Source organism: Protomyctophum bolini (genome assembly GCF_963924005.1).
Source record: "Protomyctophum bolini genome assembly, chromosome: 5".
NCBI classification, from domain to species: Eukaryota; Metazoa; Chordata; class Actinopteri; order Myctophiformes; family Myctophidae; genus Protomyctophum; species Protomyctophum bolini.
This window is the reverse complement of record NC_137866.1, coordinates 6,758,106-6,779,429: the sequence shown is the minus strand read 5'-3', so window position 1 is coordinate 6,779,429 and position 21,324 is coordinate 6,758,106. Positions and strand designations below refer to the sequence as shown.

At 41.6% G+C, this 21,324-nt stretch overlaps 2 protein-coding genes across 5 annotated transcripts; both read left to right on the top strand.

Annotated features, from left to right (window-relative positions):
• Positions 1 to 2,764: 2,764 nt before the first annotated feature.
• Positions 2,765 to 4,303, top strand: LOC308315215 (coatomer subunit delta-like; the record flags this gene model as incomplete). Its single annotated transcript, XM_080763084.1, has 1 exon — positions 2,765 to 4,303. The coding sequence occupies one exon, from the start codon at positions 2,765 to 2,767 to the stop codon at positions 4,301 to 4,303; it is 1,539 nt and encodes a 512-aa protein (XP_080619210.1).
• Positions 4,304 to 10,998: 6,695 nt separating this feature from the next.
• On the top strand, positions 10,999 to 19,217 carry LOC308315667 (mitochondrial carnitine/acylcarnitine carrier protein-like). Of its 4 annotated transcripts, XR_013964063.1 has the most exons (10): positions 10,999 to 11,337; positions 13,318 to 13,410; positions 13,923 to 14,050; positions 15,344 to 15,434; positions 15,719 to 15,836; positions 16,993 to 17,065; positions 17,711 to 17,882; positions 18,173 to 18,213; positions 18,478 to 18,599; positions 18,825 to 19,217. XR_013964063.1 is itself a non-coding variant. In XM_080763769.1 (9 exons), exons 1-8 carry the CDS (start codon positions 11,224 to 11,226, stop codon positions 18,202 to 18,204), a joined length of 759 nt encoding a protein of 252 aa, XP_080619895.1. In that variant the 5' UTR covers positions 11,002 to 11,223; the 3' UTR covers positions 18,205 to 18,213; positions 18,478 to 18,600. The 4 variants fall into 4 exon arrangements, 3 of the variants coding, with proteins under 3 accessions (XP_080619895.1, XP_080619896.1, XP_080619894.1); XM_080763769.1 differs by lacking the exon at positions 18,825 to 19,217 and having other exon boundaries at positions 11,002 to 11,337; positions 17,711 to 17,820; positions 18,478 to 18,600; XM_080763768.1 differs by lacking the exon at positions 18,173 to 18,213 and having other exon boundaries at positions 11,004 to 11,337; positions 17,711 to 17,820.
• The last annotated feature ends 2,107 nt before the right edge of the window (positions 19,218 to 21,324 follow it).

The following is a 21,324-nucleotide window of genomic DNA, read 5'->3' as shown; positions in this document are numbered from 1 at the left end:
ATCAGTCCCAAGACGTGACGCAGTTTTTTATTATTTCCCCTTCTGGAAAGTTCAAAACTCGCGCTCAAAAACGAACAGATCTACAAGCTCACTCCGCGTTGCGACGCGTCGAGTTGTTAGCTTGTAGATCTTAACATGAAACCGTGACGTATTGTCAACCAATAACAAACAAAGAGGCAGTTTACGTCTTGCTTGAATCACGACAGTTTTCTGAGAAATTCTAGAACGAGGTGTGTGCGCGCGCTAACGCGCGCATCACCCCCGTCTCCCATAAATTCCATAGTAACACCAGCGCCTGTGTATTTATCACTCCCATTGTAACAATAACCAATATTATATATATATATATATATATATATATATATATATATATATATATATATATATATACACACACACACACACACACATAATATAGGCCTAAAATAATTGAAGGTCACAATTATATTATTATTATTATATGATTATCGAAGGTTAACTATAGAATTGTACGTCACCCAAAATCCCCATACTACAATGGAATCCTATTGAAACTTTGAAAAATCCTGTTGGATTTTCCAAAGTTGGATATAACCCAAGTCCCAATAAGATCCTATTGGCACTTTGGAAAATCCAATTGGATTTTATAAAGTGCTGATACAATCCTATAGGATTGTGTTGGATATGTGTAAAAATCCAATAGGATTCCTATAGGATTTCAAAATCCTGTAGGATCCTATTGGACATTTCGAAGATCCTATAGGACTTTTTGACTAGGGTAAGTAACATTAAACTTTTTATTACATACCGTGAGGTGACGTGAGCAGCTACAGGTGACAGGTCGAGTTCAATAATGATCCAAACGAATTAACGAAATGTTATTCCACAAATCACAATAATGAATAATCCAATTTACATTAACCCTAGCTCTGTTCCATAGCTCTAATGCGTTGCATTAGAGCGTACTGCGCAGGGCAGAATCGTAGAAGCAGTAGAAGGCTATGGATCAGAGCTACATTAACCCAAAATGTCACAGTAATCCTAATCCAAATGTCACGTTCACAGTAACCCAAACGTGGATTTGCGCTCGGGAGTAATGGAGATAAATGTCCTCATGAGCTCGATTAAATCCACTTTCTTGTCATCATTGAGAATGTTAGAGTGGACATACATCAGTGAAAGGTGATGAAACATGCTTCTCCACGGCGTGACAATGCAACCCTGATTTCTCATGTTCTTTGAACTTTTCTTGTGCTTTACGCCAGTTTGCAAATCCCCCATTAACAAATGTATTTGGCTGGCGGGGGTGGCTGTGGTGGATCCACATCGTTGTTGATGTTGGCGGCGGCGGCCGCGGGACCAACATTAGTCTCTGCGGGAGCAGAGGTGCTGTAGTGGGGGGCAGCGGTGGCACTGACACCGTGACAGGAGGGGCCGTGGGTCGGGGAAGATCATCAACAGCGCCAGCACCACTACTAGTAGCTTGAGCTTCTCCTTCTCTTCTCAGACTCTTTGGAGGCTTTGGAATTGGAGCCGGTTTTACAAAACAATCGGTAATGCGTTTTTGAGACATAATAAACGGTTACTAAAGTGAGTCGCCGACATTTGAATATTGCCCAACTTGATCTACAATGATGCCCGGATGTAAACAGGAAATACCTGTCCAGCGTGAGCCCGCTGTGATCAGTTGTTGGCACACTTCCTGTTCCAATGCCTCACAACACTGAATATATACTAAACAACAATAAAGTATTACCTGTGGGTCCGTTACACTCCCACCAAATCATACAGTGATTTAAAAGCAATGTACATAAACTAGGTCTCATAGTAAGTGATCACTGCATTCGCAATCACAAATGATTTAAAATTACGTGACCCCAGATGCATTTAAAATTCGTAGAATAGGTAAGAGTGAGTTGTACCATCTTTCTCCCACCTTGAGTAGGCAGTTAGGCTACATACATGTGTTCAGCTTGTTTATGTTTGGCAATGGTTTTCATCCAGTGTGAATAATTCGACTGCGTTGCGCGGCGGCGCGGCCGATCTACAAGCTCACAACGCGTCGTGCTGCGCCGGGTTGTGAGCTTGTAGATCTGCTCTAATTCTGCAGCGCACGCCTGCACGGCACTGCGCTGCTCAGAGAGGGACAAGAGGAGGGCCCCCGGCCCCAAACCGACCGCAGTTCTGCGTGGAACGGGCTGCAATATTAGACATTTTTCAGGGAGAACTCTCGGGGCCTCTAGCGGCTAAAGTCTAGCCGTCGGGGCTCTACAGTTGTCAGTTGCGTAGTTTGCGTAGCGCTAATAACCGCCTCAGACTAGACTCTAGAGTGCGGTTCTCAGATCAAATCACAACGAAATATTACCCCCGACTGATATCAGGCAAACTTGATCTCGCCGTTCTCGGGGTCCCCGAGAAGTTACCTGATGCACATCGCGTGATTTGATCACCGGAATTAACATGACCCATATCCACCCAACGGGGTGTCAACAAATACAATGTAAACAACGTGTTCGCGCATATATTTCATGGTCGCTCACGTCAACACAATCGTTGTCATGGAAACAAAAGTAAAGGACGCGGTACGCCGGTAGCGTAAACATTGATGACGTGGCTATACGCGCGTTACCATGGTTACCTTGCAGCAGCACCATATATGGGAAAGTACACGTCATCGTGACGAGACAAATCTGCTGAATAAAAGGAGGCACTTTCACCAGTTGCTCTACATTACCTCTGTGATTGAATACCATTTTGTCTTAACAGAGATTATAATAAGGAAGTGATGGTGCTTCTGGCAGCTGCAGTCTGCACCCATGCAGGCAAGGCCATCTTGTCCCGGCAGTTTGTGGAGATGACCCGGAAACGTATTGAAGCTCTCCTCGCTGCTTTCCCATACCTCATGACCACCGGCAAGCAGCACACCTTCGTGGAGACCGACAGCATCCGCTACGTGTACCAGCCGCTGGGGGGACTACTCTACATGGTCCTCCTCACCACTAAGAACAGCAACATCCTGGAGGACTTGGAGACACTCAGGCTATTCTCTCAAGTGATTCCAATGTACTGTCCTGTGCTGAAGAAGAGTGAGATATCGAAGCACTGCTTTGACCTGATCTTTGCCTTCGATGAGATGGTGGCACTACTGGGCTACAGGGAGGACGTGACCCCGACACAGATCCTGAAATTCACACAGATGTACTCCCAAGATGAGGAGGAGTTCCTCGCCAAAAGGATAATCCAGGAGATAGAGGCCACAGCGGAAGGGATGAAAAAGGCCAGGGAGCTCCAGCAGGCCAGGAGAGAAGCCGAACGCTCTGGGAACAAGATGCAGGCATTCAGCAGAGCGTCTTCAACCCCAGGGTCTATCATCGCTGACACCATTGTGAATCCCACGAAACCCAAGATGGCTCCAATCAGACCCATTAGTAGTGGGACCAGCAGAAGTAAGGCTCTGAAGTTGCATTCCAGAGGGAAAGAGGTGGAAGATTTTGTAGACAAGCTTAAATCTGAAGGTGAGACCATTATGCCTGCTTTTGTTGCGAGGAGAGGGGGCTCAGACAAAACCACCAAGACCAACGCGCTGCTACCGTCAGGCGATGACGAGAGTGTGCAGCTCTGCGTGAAGGAGACGATGTCTTTGACATGCAGCCGTGGCGGAGGCTTACTGAACATGGAGGTGCTGGGTAAGGTCACAGCCCAAGTCACAGAGAACAACAACCGCATCCGTCTCATTATCAACAACAATGACAAAAAGGGATTTGAGCTGAAGACACATCCCAACATAGATAAAAAGCTGTTCACAGAGGAGTCAGTTATCGGTCTGAAGAACCCAGAGAATTCCTTCCCCCTCAACCAGGATGTATTGCTACTGAAGTGGAGGCTGCAGACCACAGATAAGTCCCTGATACCTCTTACCATAACTTGCTGGCCTTCAGAGGGTGTCAGTGGGTGTGATGTCATCATGGAATATGAGCTGCAGGAAGAGAGCCTTGAACTCAACAATGTGGTCATCAGCATCCCTGTACCAGCTGGCGTGGGTGCACCAGTGATCGGTGACATTGATGGCGAGTGCGAACACGATAGAAAGCAGAACTCGCTGATGTGGCGGCTCCCCATCATCGATGCCAACAACAAGAGCGGCTGTCTGGAGTTCAACATCAACGGCCAGCCCGACAACTTCTTCCCTGTCAACGTGTCTTTTGTGTCCAAGCGCAGCTACTGCAACGTCCAGGTTACCAAGGTGACCCACGTGGATGGAGACACTCCTGTCAGGTTCTCTTCGGAAACGTCTTTTGTTGTTGACAAATACCAAATTCTATAAAACACTGGTTCTCGACGCCGTGTTCAGGACCATGAACTTGCACTTGTTCAGCTCATAGTATTTAAAAGGTGTACCATAACCATAAGGCTGTTGTAACTGGTCTGTCATGTGTGTGTGATTGTACCCGTTTTAATAAAGAGTATAATATTCATAGGAAAAACTAAGACAGCAATCATTGGTGTAATCATTTGACATTTATTTTTGAGAAAATACAGTCCAGGCAAATAAATGTACAATCTATGACTTCTATTTGTAATCCAACCTTTTCTAAATAAAGCTATGCACAATGATGTGTGAACTTAAATACCAAGTGCGGTCAGTTTCTTGGTCCTCACATACAGTAACCTGCACAAACTACAATACAGGATTGTGAATTGTTACAATGTTTTTAAAGGAAATGTCTTTCCTGTGACTGACAACATCTCTGCCTGCATCTCCATTACCAAAATGCAGTAAACTCAATCATCTTGTCATACAAAGTATTTTTGGCAAGCAAAACAGAACAAAGAATATCTCTGTGTGACATTTACAACTAAACTCTAGACCACCCACTAGACCCATACAGTGATGTAAATAGATTTCCAATGTAATGAGTCCCGGGATGGTCTTTTAGATGAGTCCCAGGGACATTTTATGAGTCCCACTTCAACGACGTTAGGAGTCATAATGTGCCATTTTTACAAATTGCAGCATTTAACTCCCATTTCATTTTATATGGTTATAATGTGATTATATTCATGTAGAAAACAGAAGAAATGATTATTGTAACTAAAGCTAGCAAAATAAACTAGAATGAAAAACAGTACAGTAGTGCATACCGTGTAGTTTTATTGCGTCCCTTAACTATAAACTTTGCAAACTGCGGATGCAAAATGCACCCTATTTTAATCTCTGCCCATATCTAGGCCAGGCCACACTCACAAAGCAATGAAGGCATTGCTTGTCCCTTTTCTCATATACCACCACCACCACCACCACCAAACATCCTGTAATGATGTTCAAATCAGTGATTATATCAGACTACTGGTGCTGTCTTGGGTGTTCATTGGTGGCCTCTGTATGGCCGACTCCAGCTCTTGGATTCTGGTCATAGATCTAAAAACAGAAGTTATTGCACATCCATGGGTAGACACAATCAATGTCAATTTCTTTCAACGACAATCACCATAGACAGACTCCTTGGTGCGGTAAAAAAAGACAAAAAAAAAAACAGCTTTTAGACAATGTGGGCAGCAATACCCATTAAGACCCGAGGTCAATTCTACAAACACCTGTACACCAAACGTGTCTGTGCCAATCATTTGTCAAAAATCTCATGCCGTGCTTACAGCTGCCATTTTTAAATAGCCAACACTAATATGACACGGATGCTCTCCCAGTTTCAAGGTCTGAACACACTGGAAGCCTTTTTTTGGTGCAATACATTTAATAAAGAACATAAGTATTACACAGTGATTATGAAAGGTAAGTTAGTTTCATTATTATTTTCAAAACAAGTTCAATTCACCAAAATAGTTCAGTTGTTTGCGGACACATTTCAAATTAAATATTCCTCACATTCCTGCATCGGTGTACACTAAATGGATGGAACAGATACACAGCTTACCTGACCCATGAACTGACACTTCCAATTCTGTACCGTCTGTGACCCCATTGGAACAGCAGTGTGAGGAATTTGTACATATTCCAGGTTGAGGTACCTTGGTGTGCACACAAACAAATGATCAGTAAATGTATGCTATATTGAACATGCCTGTGAAACCAACAGTAACAATGAAATGCATAAACACTATGCAAGATTTCACAGCATTTCATTATACTGGTACAAACAACAAAAGGTAATTACTCCAATCATCGGTCATGGCCTTGGGCTCAAACATAAAAATGTGAGCAGTTTTATATTTCTATTTTTATGATTAGGAACTTCTTTCTTGAAATGTTTACTTTTGCAGATACAAGCTTCATCATTTTGTGATAATGCTGAGGAGAAAACAAAGAAAACATACATAAACAAAGAGTAATATTGTATGGAAGGCATTGTTGATCCAGCCACTATGTTATTACTGGTCTGGCTCTCTCCTGCCATCCTGCTGATCTGTGGTGTGGTATAAACCAGAGACAATGACTGTAGTAACTGGCTCTGAACACACCAGTACAATAGATACACGGTAGCATAATACACATTAAGCTGACACAGAACCTGCAACCCTCTGGTAACATTATGCAACATATTAGCACACCAAGTCAACTGTGCTACCAACATGAAATAACATAAATGCATCTGTAGATTTACTAAACAATTGTGTACTTTTCTCATGTTGCTCCATTTTTCACAGTCTTCAGACATAAGGACTTTCCACAGAAAGGCTCAAAGTCTGAAAAAACGAGTGCCATGACAATAGATATTGCACACTAGGATGGGGTATGCATTCCTGGTTTTATTATTCCCAACTTGCATAGTTCCCAACTTAACCCAAGTAGGCCAGTGCCCAAAAGTCACAGGTCTAGTAATCCAAACTTTGCAAAACTGACCCGTTTGCAGGTCATTACATGACTTGTCCACAAGAGGGCAGTGCCAGATAGTCTATGGCGAAGATTAACCCTTTCTAAATTCATCCCATCTCTCTTGCAGAGTGAAAAGTTATATCACCAGCACCACAATTGTAGCAGCAATAAATACAGCTCTATAAAGACAAATCATTCTGAATAATTATTTGCATCAATCCATATCATAGTTTATGTTATATGAATCCTTGCCTGGTCATCTGAAAGCTAGTGCTTACATTCTTTGACTACCCTCCTTTCTTGAAAATAATGCTTGGTAAATAATGGCCATTGCAAACTCATTGTTCTTGATGTGTGGTATGATAACCACTTCATTTAGTCAATGTTTAGCAGGGGTGGGGTACATTTTTAGGCCTGTTAATTATTGACCCACAATGTATCATTTTATTGTTGTCAGTTCAGAGGTTATCCAACTTTTGTTGCCTTTTGAGTAAGGCTTACTGCAAGTGAAATAAAGTTTACTTTTTATTTCACACGGGTGTGATAAAAAAAAAAAAAATTAAAGTCTGGGACTCTCCAAAATCAGAATTAGACCAAAACATCTGGCATCGGTTTGTTGGATGATAAATTGTGACTTGTGCGTTCATCCTTGGCTTGCACTGTCTGAAACCAACACACTTTTAGCAGCTCATGAACCTGTATTGTAGCTCAGTACACACCTGCTTAAAGATGTGACGCTCTCTTGTCACCAACACATCTTTCACAAGGTCTAGGAGAGAGAGAAGAGGAATGGTGTATCAAAGTAAGACTTAACAAATTCAACCTGAAATGTTTGTGTGAGAGAGATACCCAATTAACGTATGGGAAGCTTTTTCTGATCCTTCACCATCCGATGAAAAAGACGCGTGGAACTGACACTTCCAATTCTGTACCGTCTGTGACCCCATTGGAACAGCAGTGTGAGGAATTTGTACATATTCCAGGTTGAGGTACCTTGGTGTGCACACAAACAAATGATCAGTAAATGTATGCTATATTGAACATGCCTGTGAAACCAACAGTAACAATGAAATACATAAACACTATGCAAGATTTCACAGCATTTCATTATACTGGTACAAACAACAAAAGGTAATTACTCCAATCATCGGTCATGGCCTTGGGCTCAACATAAAAATGTGAGCAGTTTTATATTTCTATTTTTATGATTAGGAACTTCTTTCTTGAAATGTTTACTTTTGCAGATACAAGCTTCATTTTGTGATAATGCTGAGGAGAAAACAAAGAAAACATACATAAACAAAGAGTAATATTGTATGGAAGGCATTGTTGATCCAGCCACTATGTTATTACTGGTCTGGCTCTCTCCTGCCATCCTGCTGATCTGTGGTGTGGTATAAACCAGAGACAATGACTGTAGTAACTGGCTCTGAACACACCAGTACAATAGATACATGGTGGTAGCATAATACACATTAAGCTGACACAGAACCTGCAACCCTCTGGTAACATTATGCAACATATTAGCACACCGAGTTAACAAGTCAACTGTGCTACCAACATGAAATAACATAAATGCATCTGTAGATTTACTAAACAATTGTGTACTTTTCTCATGTTGCTCCACTTTTCACAGTCTTCAGACATAAGGACTTTCCACAGAAAGGCTCAAAGTCTGAAAAAACGAGTGCCATGACAATAGATATTGCACACTAGGATGGGGTATGCATTCCTGGTTTTATTATTCCCAACTTGCATAGTTCCCAACTTAACCCAAGTAGGCCAGTGCCCAAAAGTCACAGGTCTAGTAATCCAAACTTTGCAAAACTGACCCGTTTGCAGGTCATTACATGACTTGTCCACAAGAGGGCAGTGCCAGATAGTCTATGGCGAAGATTAACCCTTTCTAAATTCATCCCATCTCTCTTGCAGAGTGAAAAGTTATATCACCAGCACCACAATTGTAGCAGCAATAAATACAGCTCTATAAAGACAAATCATTCTGAATAATTATTTGCATCAATCCATATCATAGTTTGTTATATGAATCCTTGCCTGGTCATCTGAAAGCTAGTGCTTACATTCTTTGACTACCCTCCTTTCTTGAAAATAATGCTTGGTAAATAATGGCCATTGCAAACTCATTGTTCTTGATGTGTGGTATGATAACCACTTCATTTAGTCAATGTTTAGCAGGGGTGGGGTACATTTTTAGGCCTGTTAATTATTGACCCACAATGTTTCATTTTATTGTTGTCAGTTCAGATGTTATCCAACTTTTGTTGCTTTTTGAGTAAGGCTTACTGCAAGTGAAATAAAGTTTACTTTTTATTTCACACAGGTGTGATAAAAAAAATAAAAATTAAAGTCTGGGACTCTCCAAAATCAGAATTAGACCAAAACATCTGGCATCGGTTTGTTGGATGATAAATTGTGACTTGTGCGTTCATCCTTGGCTTGCACTGTCTGAAACCAACACACTTTTAGCAGCTCATGAACCTGTATTGTAGCTCAGTACACACCTGCTTAAAGATGTGACGCTCTCTTTTCACCAACACATCTTTCACAAGGTCTAGGAGAGAGAGAAGAGGAATGGTGTATCAAAGTAAGACTTAACAAATTCAACCTGAAATGTTTGTGTGAGAGAGATACCCAATTAACGTATGGGAAGCTTTTTCTGATCCTTCACCATCCGATGAAAAAGACGCGTGGAACTGACACTTCCAATTCTGTACTGTCTGTGACCCCATTGGAACAGCAGTGTGAGGAATTTGTACATATTCCAGGTTGAGGTACCTTGGTGTGCACACAAACAAATGATCAGTAAATGTATGCTATATTGAACATGCCTGTGAAACCAACAGTAACAATGAAATACATAAACACTATGCAAGATTTCACAGCATTTCATTATACTGGTACAAACAACAAAAGGTAATTACTCCAATCATCGGTCATGGCCTTGGGCTCAACATAAAAATGTGAGCAGTTTTATATTTCTATTTTTATGATTAGGAACTTCTTTCTTGAAATGTTTACTTTTGCAGATACAAGCTTCATTTTGTGATAATGCTGAGGAGAAAACAAAGAAAACATACATAAACAAAGAGTAATATTGTATGGAAGGCATTGTTGATCCAGCCACTATGTTATTATACTGGTCTGGCTCTCTCCTGCCATCCTGCTGATCTGTGGTGTGGTATAAACCAGAGACAATGACTGTAGTAACTGGCTCTGAACACACCAGTACAATAGATACATGGTAGCATAATACACATTAAGCTGACACAGAACCTGCAAACTTCTGGTAACAAGAGGTAACGACCAACTGGCTCTGTGTGTGGCAGCCAGCCGCCGGCTCACACACACACACACACACACACACACACACACACACACACACACACACACACACACACACACACACACACACACACACACACACACACACACACACACACACACACACACACACACACACACACACACACACACACACACACACACACACACACACACACACACACACACACACACACACACACACACACAGAACGTATGCAGTGCCAGTGCACAAATATAAATACTTTAATATTACTCACACAACCACTTGCTCAAAAGTTTGGGCACTGTTTTTCTGCTTCTTCTTTGGGGTTTATTAGTTTATTAGTTGGTTGACAGACCTGTTTATATAGGGCCTATGCGATACCGCCTCCACCTGGACTGGAGTGTGTGTGGAACAGAAGATTATCAGATTATGCTGCCGATGACTAATTTGTTCTTCTGACTTTGCCGCAAAATCGGTCGAGCAGCGCAGCAGTTTTAACTGTATATTGATCCTTAAACTAACCAATGTTACTTTTGAGTCACAAAACACAAATTTGTACATGATGTGTATATGATGATGTATTCAGTCAGACAATTTCAGTTTCAGAAATGAATGTCGACGTGTATAACGTTTAATTCAGCACCCTGGACAGTGGATCAAGGCAAGACTCTGTTGTATACATGCCACATGGACATTGTTCATCCAAAAATAATACGTAGGCTATATAAATAACTAAATAAATAAATGGTTCCTTAAATTAGCGAGAGCACTGGACCAGGCCGGGCAATACTGCTGTAGCTTCTTTGATGCACCAGATGGCACCGAAAGGAAGAGAAGAGAAGAGAAGATCGAGTCATAAGAGACTGAGTTCAACGAAGGCAAAGTCCGGCGGTGGTGTGTGTCGTCACGCTGTGATAAACAACTCTTCGGGAGGAGCAGTCAGATGACGTATCATGGACTGGGTTGTAGTAAATTGAAGTTGTATAATATGGTCTGCTTGAGTTGAGCACCGGCGTCCCGTCCCAGGCAGCAGCAGCAGACTGGCCGGCCGGCTGACTACATGTGAGGCAGGGAGGAGGAGGAGAGAATGGGAGACGGGGAGCCCGTCAATAAAAAGGTCTCTTCACTCAAGAACTTCGTGGCTGGAGGAGTCGCCGGAGCCTGCCTTCTTTTCGCTGGGCACCCACTTGACACTATCAAGGTGACCGATTCTCAAAACGTGGATCAGTTTGATCCATTTTGGTAATCATGCAAATGGCAATGACAATTTAGTTATATGATACTGTGGCTTCTTTCTTTCTTTCTTTCTTTCTTTCTACGAGGTCCTATATCGTACACTCTGCTCAACACTGTGATTAGTTGAAGGGATTAGTGTAAAACCATCTTGAAGTCGGAAGTAGGCTGCATGTTTCAAGTGCTGTTCTGTCTGACAGCCAGTTGATGAGCCAAATAAAGCTAGATAGCAGGGCTGTATAGCTGTTGCAGTCTATAATGGTTGTGGGATGTATTGTATTCTACAGCGGTAACAGGTGTCATATATATAGGCCTACTTATTTTACTTGCATTTTATGTTGTTCAGGAAATGTCATGCCCATCTTAAATAGAGCATGCCACTCTGCCACTGAGCAGGCTAGTGCCTTGCTCAAGGGCAATGTCGGGACTCGAGTAGGCTATGTCTCTTAATGTGTTCTGGTGTGGGAGGAAACTGGACCACACATGACCCACAGGTAGAATATGACGGTAGAATGCGTCTGCAGCGTCTGATTATCTGATACTGACCTGACGAAGATCTGTCAAGATCGAAACATTGTCATTTGTTAATTCAATACATTCTTTATCAAAAGAATGGTGTGCGGGCCCTACCTCCTTCCAGAACATTAACACAATGAACACAACGATACACAGGAATGCACCAGTCAGGGTCTTTTCTGACAGGCAACAGTGCTATAGCCACTGTACCACTTAACCCATTTTGGGTGGGAACCCCTTTTGGTGTTTTAAACATTATGTTTTTGATACATTATTGCTATTGATAAATAGCAGATCTACAAGCTCATAGCGCGCCACTGAGTGGCGCGCTACAAGCTTGTATAGGTCTGCTATTTTTGAAAATTTGTAAAAATGTGTCGCAAATCTTTGAATATATATTCTTTCAAAGTGAATGTTTTTGACTTGGGTCTAAATGGGTGGGAATACCACAGATTTTCAACATTTTACTATGTCATTAATATACCTTAGAGCTGTTGTGTGGAAACAAAATAAAAACACACACAACAGCTGTGAGGTATATTAATTAATGACATAGTAAAATGTTGAAAATGAGTGGAATGCCCCCTTTAACCAGCAGCATCCCTTTCTGCCAACATTAGAGACAGAGAAATGAGGGAGCGAGCAGGGAATAAAATTCTTAGAAACGGAAGGTGTTAAGAGGGGGGGCCAGTGTCCGGTGACAGGTGGAGTCTGGAGAGCGTATGGCACTCCTGAATGATACAGAACACTGCACTGCCAGCAGGACACTGTTAATTCAAGACTCAGCTTTAACACTATCCAGCCGATAAGAACATACCAAAAGGACATTGATTCTATCCAAGTCGATATGTATAAGTTAAAAGAGAGCCAGAGAAAAGTGTGGAATGTAGGGTGTCCAACGATCTATTTAGAATCTATTTATAGTTCACATATTATAACATACTGTTCCCTGCACTGATTTCCCTCTGCCTGTTATAGTAGCCAGACTAGCCACTGCTAACCCAACACTGGGTTCCATGTTGTAGTCGTGCGTGGATTCCAATCCAATCAAATAACTCATTATTGACTATGCTGCAAAAGACTTTCTGCATGTCATGACTAGTGATTGATCGTCTGTATAGTGTCTGCTTTTTGACCTTTTTTGTTTAGTCTTTACTATTGACGGCAAATGATTTCGGTCTGGGAGGAGACAGAGCTTTAGCCTTGAAAAGAAAAAAAGGCTCACACATATATAGGTTCATGAGGACAACTGTTCTTCCATATCAGTAAACCAGAGAAACAGACACCAGAGGGAGTTTCCCTTGTTATCACGCAGCACTGTTCAGTACTGCTGCCCCTCCCCCCAAAGCATGTACAATGCACATGTCGGGTTATTGTGCACGTCAGATTAGTGTGTTTCAATAATTATTATTGATAATCCCATGCTTTCCAGGTAAGGTTGCAGACTCAGCCTAGAGCCTCCTGTAGTCAGAATGTACTCTACACGGGAGCATACGACTGCTTCCGCAAGACAGTCTCTAAAGAGGTGAGCGTGACTGTACACACACACACACACACACACACACACACACACACACACACACACACACATTTAACATCTTTATTTGCATTCACATTTTACAAGACATTCTTCAACACAAACAATAGTGGATGCGCAAACTTGAAAAACTCTACAACAAGTGCTTCAGGATACAGATCACGGGTACAGAAAGCACACACACACACACGCACACGCGCACACACACGCACACACACGCACACACACACACACACACACACACACGCACACACACGCACGCACGCACACACGCTAGTGCTAGTACTACTACTCTGATTACAAAATTAGTTAGTGTCCCACAGCTCAAACTTCTGTAAGAATTGTACTTCAAGAAGTAAAAGTACCTTTTTAATGTGTGTGTGTGTGTGTGTGTGTGTGTGTGTGTGTGTGTGTGTGTGTGTGTGTGTGTGTGTGTGTGTGTGTGTGTGTGTGTGTGTGTGTGTGTGTGTGTGTGTGTGCGACTGTGCGTGCGTGCGCAGGGTGTCCTTGGTCTGTACAAGGGCATGGGGGCTCCCCTGGCCGGTGTGGCTCCTATGATGGCCATCAGTTTCTTTGGCTTTGGTCTGGGAAAACAGCTTCAACAGCCAGACCCCAGCAAACCTCCCACGTCAGTACATTACAATGATTCATGTGTGTGTTCTTGCACAGGTCTATCGACACAGTCTGACCCTTCCAGCCTCTCTTTATCTCACCTTTTGTTCTCTCACGTGCACACACACACACACACACACACACACACACACACACACACACACACACACACACACACACGTGCGCACACGCATGCACGCACTATATTCCCATGTATATTTGCTTGGCTTTAGCTTTCATCATCGCTATAAATCACTCCTTAGCACAAAGTGTTGGAATCTGAGCTCTAAAAATATGTCTCTCTGCAGTCCTCTCCTCAGCTGTCATTGGCTTCTATCCTCCACGCCCGCTCTTAAACAACACGCCCATTCAACACCTCTCTCTCTCTCCACCTCTCCTCTTGTTCCTCATGCCACCCTTGTCGTTTGACCGTCTCTGCGTCCAGAGGTGTATTCTCCACTGGGTCACCCGGGCCATGGCCCGGTTCTATTTAGAGCTGCATGGCCCGGTCTAACTTCTGAGAAACGGCAGAGGAAAAACAACAAAGATAGCCTATATACTTTCGGCAGCCCTTCACCCCTGCGCATGCACATTTCTGTTGGTAGTGAACCACGGCAAGCCTTTGTTTTAAACAACACGCCCATTCAACACCTCTCCCTCTCTCCACCTCTCCTCTTGTTCCTCTTGCCACCCTTGTCGTTTGACCGTCTCTGCGTCCAGAGGTGTATTCTCCACTGGGTCACCCGGGCCATGGCCCGGTTCTATTTAGAGCTGCATGGCCCGGTCTAACTTCTGAGAAACGGCAGAGGAAAAACAACAAAGATAGCCATTATACTTTCGGCAGCCCTTCACCCCTGCGCATGCACATTTCTGTTGGTAGTGAACCACGGCAAGCCTTTGTTTTAAATGGTCCCCCATTAGCAAGTCGGCAAAACCGCTCTCACCTATCGGCCCGGAGTTGCGCTAAACCACATGCTAATTTGCGCAGTCAATATTACGCTACGCGCCTGTCATCTCTTCAAAAAGAAAGAAAGAATGATGAAGGCATTCTTCCTTCCCAAATAATAATTCTATTCAATTAAATGAAAGCGCTTCATGGTATCCAAATTCCAATCGTGTATTAAAGCAAAGGTACATGTGGGGCTTTATGTGACTCCTTTATGTCAAGCATAAACATTAAGGATATACTGTATTTGACAACAACATATCCTGTGAGACAGTATTCCATTTGACAGTATGTTTGTTGTCTTTGCATGTATAGATTCATGATAACGGTGATATCATATTCTATATCGTCTATTCTATTCAGACATGTCCAGATCTTCCTGTCTGGCTGTCTGGGAGGGGTCTTCACTACAGTGATAGTGGCTCCAGGAGAGAGGATCAAGTGCTTGTTGCAGGTGTGTGTCTGTGTGTGTGTGTGTGTGTGTGTGTGTGTGTGTGTGTGTGTGTGTGTGTGTGTGTGTGTGTGTGTGTGTGCGCGCGCACGAGCGCGTGCGTGCATGCGTGCGTGCGTGCGTGCGTGTGTCAGTCTCATTTCCCATCCAATGAACACATTCCAGTAATGATGTCCTGATCAAAAAGTTTTTAAACTTTTGTGTGTGTGTGTGTGTGTGTGTGTGTGTGTGTGTGTGTGTGTGTGTGTGTGTGTGTGTGTGTGTGTGTGTGTGTGTGTGTGTTATAGGTGCAGGGCAGTAGCGGTCAGTCAAAGTATGCAGGTCCACTAGACTGTGCTATAAGGCTGTATAAGGAGCAGGGGATCCGTAGTGTCTACAAAGGGACTATACTCACTCTTATTAGAGGTAACAGATCTGTGTGTGTGTGTGTGTGTGTGTGTGTGTGTGTGTGTGTGTGTGTGTGTGTGTGTGTGTGTGTGTGTGTGTGTGTGTGTGTGTGTGTGTGTGTGTGTGTGTGTGTGTGTGTGTGTGTGTGTGTGTGTGTGTGTGTGTGTGTGTGTGTGTGAGAGAGTGTGTATGAGAGAAAGGGAGAGAATCAAAGGCTTCTTTGTTGCTTGTGTAGTTAGTAACTACTAGTTACCATGCCATGATGTAACTCTACATATTGACAAGATGTCTTCTGACCAAAGACCAAATCACTGTGCTTGTCATTGCGTGTGTAAGAAACAGCAGTAGTACCTTTTTTTTATATATTAAAGCAGATTGAACCAGGTTTTGTGGAATCGGCTTTGCTTAATTCATTCAAAGTTCAAGGTTCCACTTTATTGTCAACAATAAAATTATCACAAAGTAATAAAGGGCATGTTGAAATTCGTTATGCAATAAACCTCTCAAAGAAGATCAAAAGCAAAGTTGAAGATATAAGCATTAAACTTAACTCAACTTAATTTGTGTAAACAAACTTAATTTTGTGTACCAAAAGTCTGATCCGAGCGACTATTGAATATGTATATCTGCGGTTTTTGGAGCTACATATCATGGCATGGTAACTACACAACTCAAATCAATTCTCTGTATCTTATTTAGTAATATAAAGAGCATGGGAGCTTAAACCCCCTGTTGGTGTTTTAACTAAGCATTATGTTATACTTTAGCTATTGAAAAATAGCAGATCTGCAAGCTCATAGCGCGCCACCGAGTGGCGCGCTACGAGCTTGTAGGTCTGCTATTTTTGAAAAATCATAAAAATGCGGCACAAATCATTGAATATATATTCTTTCAGAGTGAACGCTTTTTTTTATTTCGACGTCAGGCCTGAATGGGTTAAGATCGGTGTGCTAACTTTCTTCCTTCTGAACGACACAAACACAAACCTCCATGCACCAACGTTTAATTGTGCTTTAACAGAATTATGCAATGAACTTAATTAAAAACTAAAAAGTATGAAAAAGTAAGGTGAAAATAATGTGTACTGTACGTGTACAGTATTATGCTTGTAGATTCTCTACTCAAATACTGTCTGACCGTCTGTCTCTGTCTCTTTACTGTCTGTCTCTTACAGACGTGCCTTCTAATGGTCTGTACTTCCTCACCTATGAATCCCTCAAGAAGTTCCTGACGCCTGAGGGCCAAAGGTCAGTCAGTTACTGTTGTAATTGTGAAATAACTCAATTCCGAAGTTACGATCTACAAGGTCCAATAAAGCCAAATGGACCAGTAACACTGAGCAAGGTTATAATAGTTTAGTTTTTTTTCATTATAGTTTAGTTTTTGTTAGTTTTGACATATTCTTTTCTAATTCAGTTAGTTTTAGTTAGTTTTTAGAGTGGGTTTGCTAGTTTTTATTTCGTTTTTATTTTGGTGAAAATGCTTAGTTTTAGTCTAGTTATAGTTTAGTTTTAGTTTTTTCCGTACTTTGGTTTAGGGTTAGCGTGGCTACATGCTGCCGTACGGTGCTGAAAACTGCCGTAAAACCTGTTGGAGAAATGAGGAAATGAATCGAATGAATAAAAAATGATTATATTATAAATATCCGAAAGGCATATAAATATTGATAAAAACTAAAACTAAGGGTATTTTGTCTATAATTTCAGTTAGTTTTAGTTCGTTTTGAGGACACACAATACAGTTTCATTTTAGTTATCGATTTTTTTTCTATTAGTTTCAGTTAACTAAAATGTTTTGTTACAGTAATTCTAGTTTTCGTTTTTTAGTTAGTTAACTATTATAACCTTGACACTGAGGACGTCATTGTCATAGTGTGCATGTCTTTGTGTCAGTGTCTCACAGCTCAGCACTCCCAAGATTCTCCTGGCCGGCGGCATAGCAGGGATCTTGAACTGGACGATCGCGCTGCCTCCCGATGTCCTCAAGTCCAACTACCAGACAGGTCAGACAGTGGGACGGTCAAGACTCTTTGAAAGCCTTGACTGCACAGCGACTCTTAAGAGTGTAAAAAAAATGATTAATGTTCATGCACCAAAAGTAAAATTCAGACCCCTGTGATTTTTATCCACGATGTTCTATGCTTTATAGTATCCCCCCCAAGAGGATGATGAAAACCATTTCATGAAACAAACACACATAAAACTCCTCAGAGCCTGTGTGAAAAGGTCTTAAGTAATAAAATATAGTAAATTGTTGGGGACATGGAAAGTACACCGTACACGTGTCACATGAATTGCTTATACTGTAGTTCAAGTCCAGATGTTAAAAGTATCTGTTTTGTGTTTTACCACCAGATCTTCTGGCAAAAGTGGTACAACCAGCTTAACAACCAAAAGTGAGCACAACCTTGGATGAAAAGAGAAACAGATTGAATCAAACTAACAAACTAAAAATAGAAAAAGAAAGTAGCATAGTGCTGCACTCTAGTGTTGAAAGCCTGCAATAGTCTGCACAGTACAATGAGAGAACTAGTCATTGAAATGTCTGTTTTATTTTCTTTGTCATTGTCGTGTGTGTGTGTGTGTGTGTGTGTGTGTGTGTGTGTGTGTGTGTGTGGGTGTGTGTGTGTGTGTGTGTGTGTGTGTGTGTGTGTGTGTAGCTGCAGATGGGAAGTATAGAGGTCTTATGGACGTGTTACGAACGCTGCTTAGAGAGGAAGGACCCAGAGCTCTTTATAAAGGATTTAATGCTGTCTTTCTTCGAGCTTTCCCTGCCAATGCGGTAACATTTTACATTCCTCTTACAGCATGTAAAGCATGATAACGTATGTATGACAATCAATCATAGCCTGACAGCGCCATCATCCACCCTTGATTCATCTGCACAATGAGCGGCTGAAATTTGTGATACATTTTGAAAATATTTGAAAGCTGTAATCACATGCCCAAAATAGGATTAATGTGATATCTCTCTCTCTCTCTCTCTCTCTCTCTCTCTCTCTCTCAGGCCTGTTTCCTGGGATTTGAGGTGGCTTTAAAGGGATTGGACTGGCTTGCCCCCGGCTGGTGATCTAACTGGTTATCACTATCTGTCATGAGCAGCCAGCAGAGAAGAAGAATATGCCAAAGTGTTGACACACTGATAAAATCATGTGTTCATTTGACTCTGAGAGTGTACAAATGTAACCAAATAATTTAGTTTCATTTGTACACAGTTTCAGTGAAAGGATGTCCTTTTCCCGAGGTGTATCCATTTGTTAGTCTTTGTGTGGCTAGACGAATCTCCGCCTATATCTGGTGACATCTGAATTAATTGTAGGGAATAAATCTGGATTTAAAACCCATTTTGGGGCGGGGATCCCCTTTTGGTGTTAGCATGATGTTATGCTTTAGCTATTGACATAGAAACATAGCTTTTTCTGTCAGGATTTAGAAGACACTTTTAGAATCTGATCTCAGGTCAGAATGGGTTAAACAATTCACAAATGTAAAACTGAACGTATTGCTGTCTCTACTCTAGGGCAGTCCTTCATTGTTGGGGAAATGACAGGATTGCTTTCCAAAGCAGTAGGCCTATAGGCCCATTCCCGTTCTCTCCACTGTTCTATAGCCACTACATTAAGTTTAGATGTCACCAAACATAACTGTACACGTAACTGTACGCAGATATCGCTGATCGTCTGGCTATATACACAAAACTATTTGCCTATTAAGTATTTTATGTTCTCTTGAGTCACATTGCAGGATGGTGAAAGGTTTTTGACGGTGCTCAGATACAGTACGTCAGCATTTGGAGCCAGTTTGAGAGCATTGTAACAGAACCCAGTTTGTTGCACGTGCAATGCCTTCATAGTTCATAGCACTGTCATAGCTTGGTTTAATTAATGTGAATTATTTATTTTCGAAAGGTTTTAACTGAAGGATGTACATTTTAATCTACTGACAAGATCTCAGTTATCTTCGCTTGTTTTCTGTCTGTATTATCAATGTACAACGGATATGGATGAATGCAACCTATTGATGTTTATGAATTATCTTCGCTGAAGATGAGCCTTTCAACAGTTGTAAAATATTTAATGTCTGTAAATTAACAGTCATGTTTACTGAGAATATAAATTATGTACATAGGTTCTTTACAACCTCTGTCGGACTTTACAAAATAATATCTTGGACTGAATTGATTTTATAAACTTGTTTGAATAAAACTCTTTCCAAAACTTATTTACCTCTTTGTACAAGTAGGAATGAGGGATATTGTGACAAATAAACCCCTCTTGATTCTTAAAATGAATAAGAGTATAGCAGTTCTTAAGAGTCCCAACAATTTAATCCATTTAGACCTGACTTAAAAACATTGTCTTTGAAAGAATATCTATTAAAAGATTTGCGCCACATTTTTACGATATTTCAAAAATAGCAGACCTACAAGTTCATAGCGCGGCACTCGGTGGCGCGCTATATGAGCTTGTAGATCTGCTATTTTTCAATAGCTAAAGTATAACATAATGCTTGAAACACCAAAAGGGGTTCCCGTACAGAATGGGTTTAAATACGGTATTTGAAAATACACTTGGATAATACAATGTGAAAGTCTTTCATTTATAGAAAACAAACATCAAGAAATACAGTTAAGGCATAAAATAATATTGTGTAAAAAGGCTTTCGCACACCTAGATTATAGTAAAAGGGGTTAAAATCAGGTGCGTAGACAAAGCAGCAATTCCAACAATAAAGGAAGGAACCCGCACATTCATTGAATAGTTTAATTCGATATTCTTTCCTTTTTCAAAGAGACATTACAAATTAAACAGTTATTTTAAGGTGATCGAAAAGGCATAGGCGGAAGCTTATAGCTTATTAGTGCCTATCCTTATCACAATATATTCCAAAATACTAATGTGAATATACATAACAAACAAGAAAACATTAAAAAAGAGAACAGAACAAAAACATTTACAAACAAACAAACGCATTAACTTGCGGCTCGAATGGCCCTCCTAAAGCTAAAGTTTCTGGGCTTCCTCCTCACGGAGGACACAGGCTGGGGCGCTAACCCATACTGCTCACCTCCTCACGGAGGATGCAGGCTGGGGCGCTAACCCATACTGCTCACCTCCTCACGGAGGATGCAGGCTGGGGCGCTAACCCATACTGCTCCCGGGGGGGGGGGGGGGGGGGGGGCGTCTACATTTCACCCGTCTCTCCGGTGGTCACCAGACTATACCTGGTTGTCACATAGATTGTATTATCTATTGTATTATAATATAAGCAATATTTCGGTCAGGATGAAGGCTTGACTGAAATGTTGCTTCGATGATAAAACCTTTAAGATGGCAGTGTGCAGGCACAAAATAAAATTCCCACTAATTTCTTCCCTCTGCATAACAAATCTCTTTGCTGGAATGGGTCTATACAAACTCACGCGTTGCAGCACAATGCGTTATGAGCTTGTACATGAGCTATTTTCATTTTTCATTAAATTCCTGTCTCACAGTTTTTAGTTGATT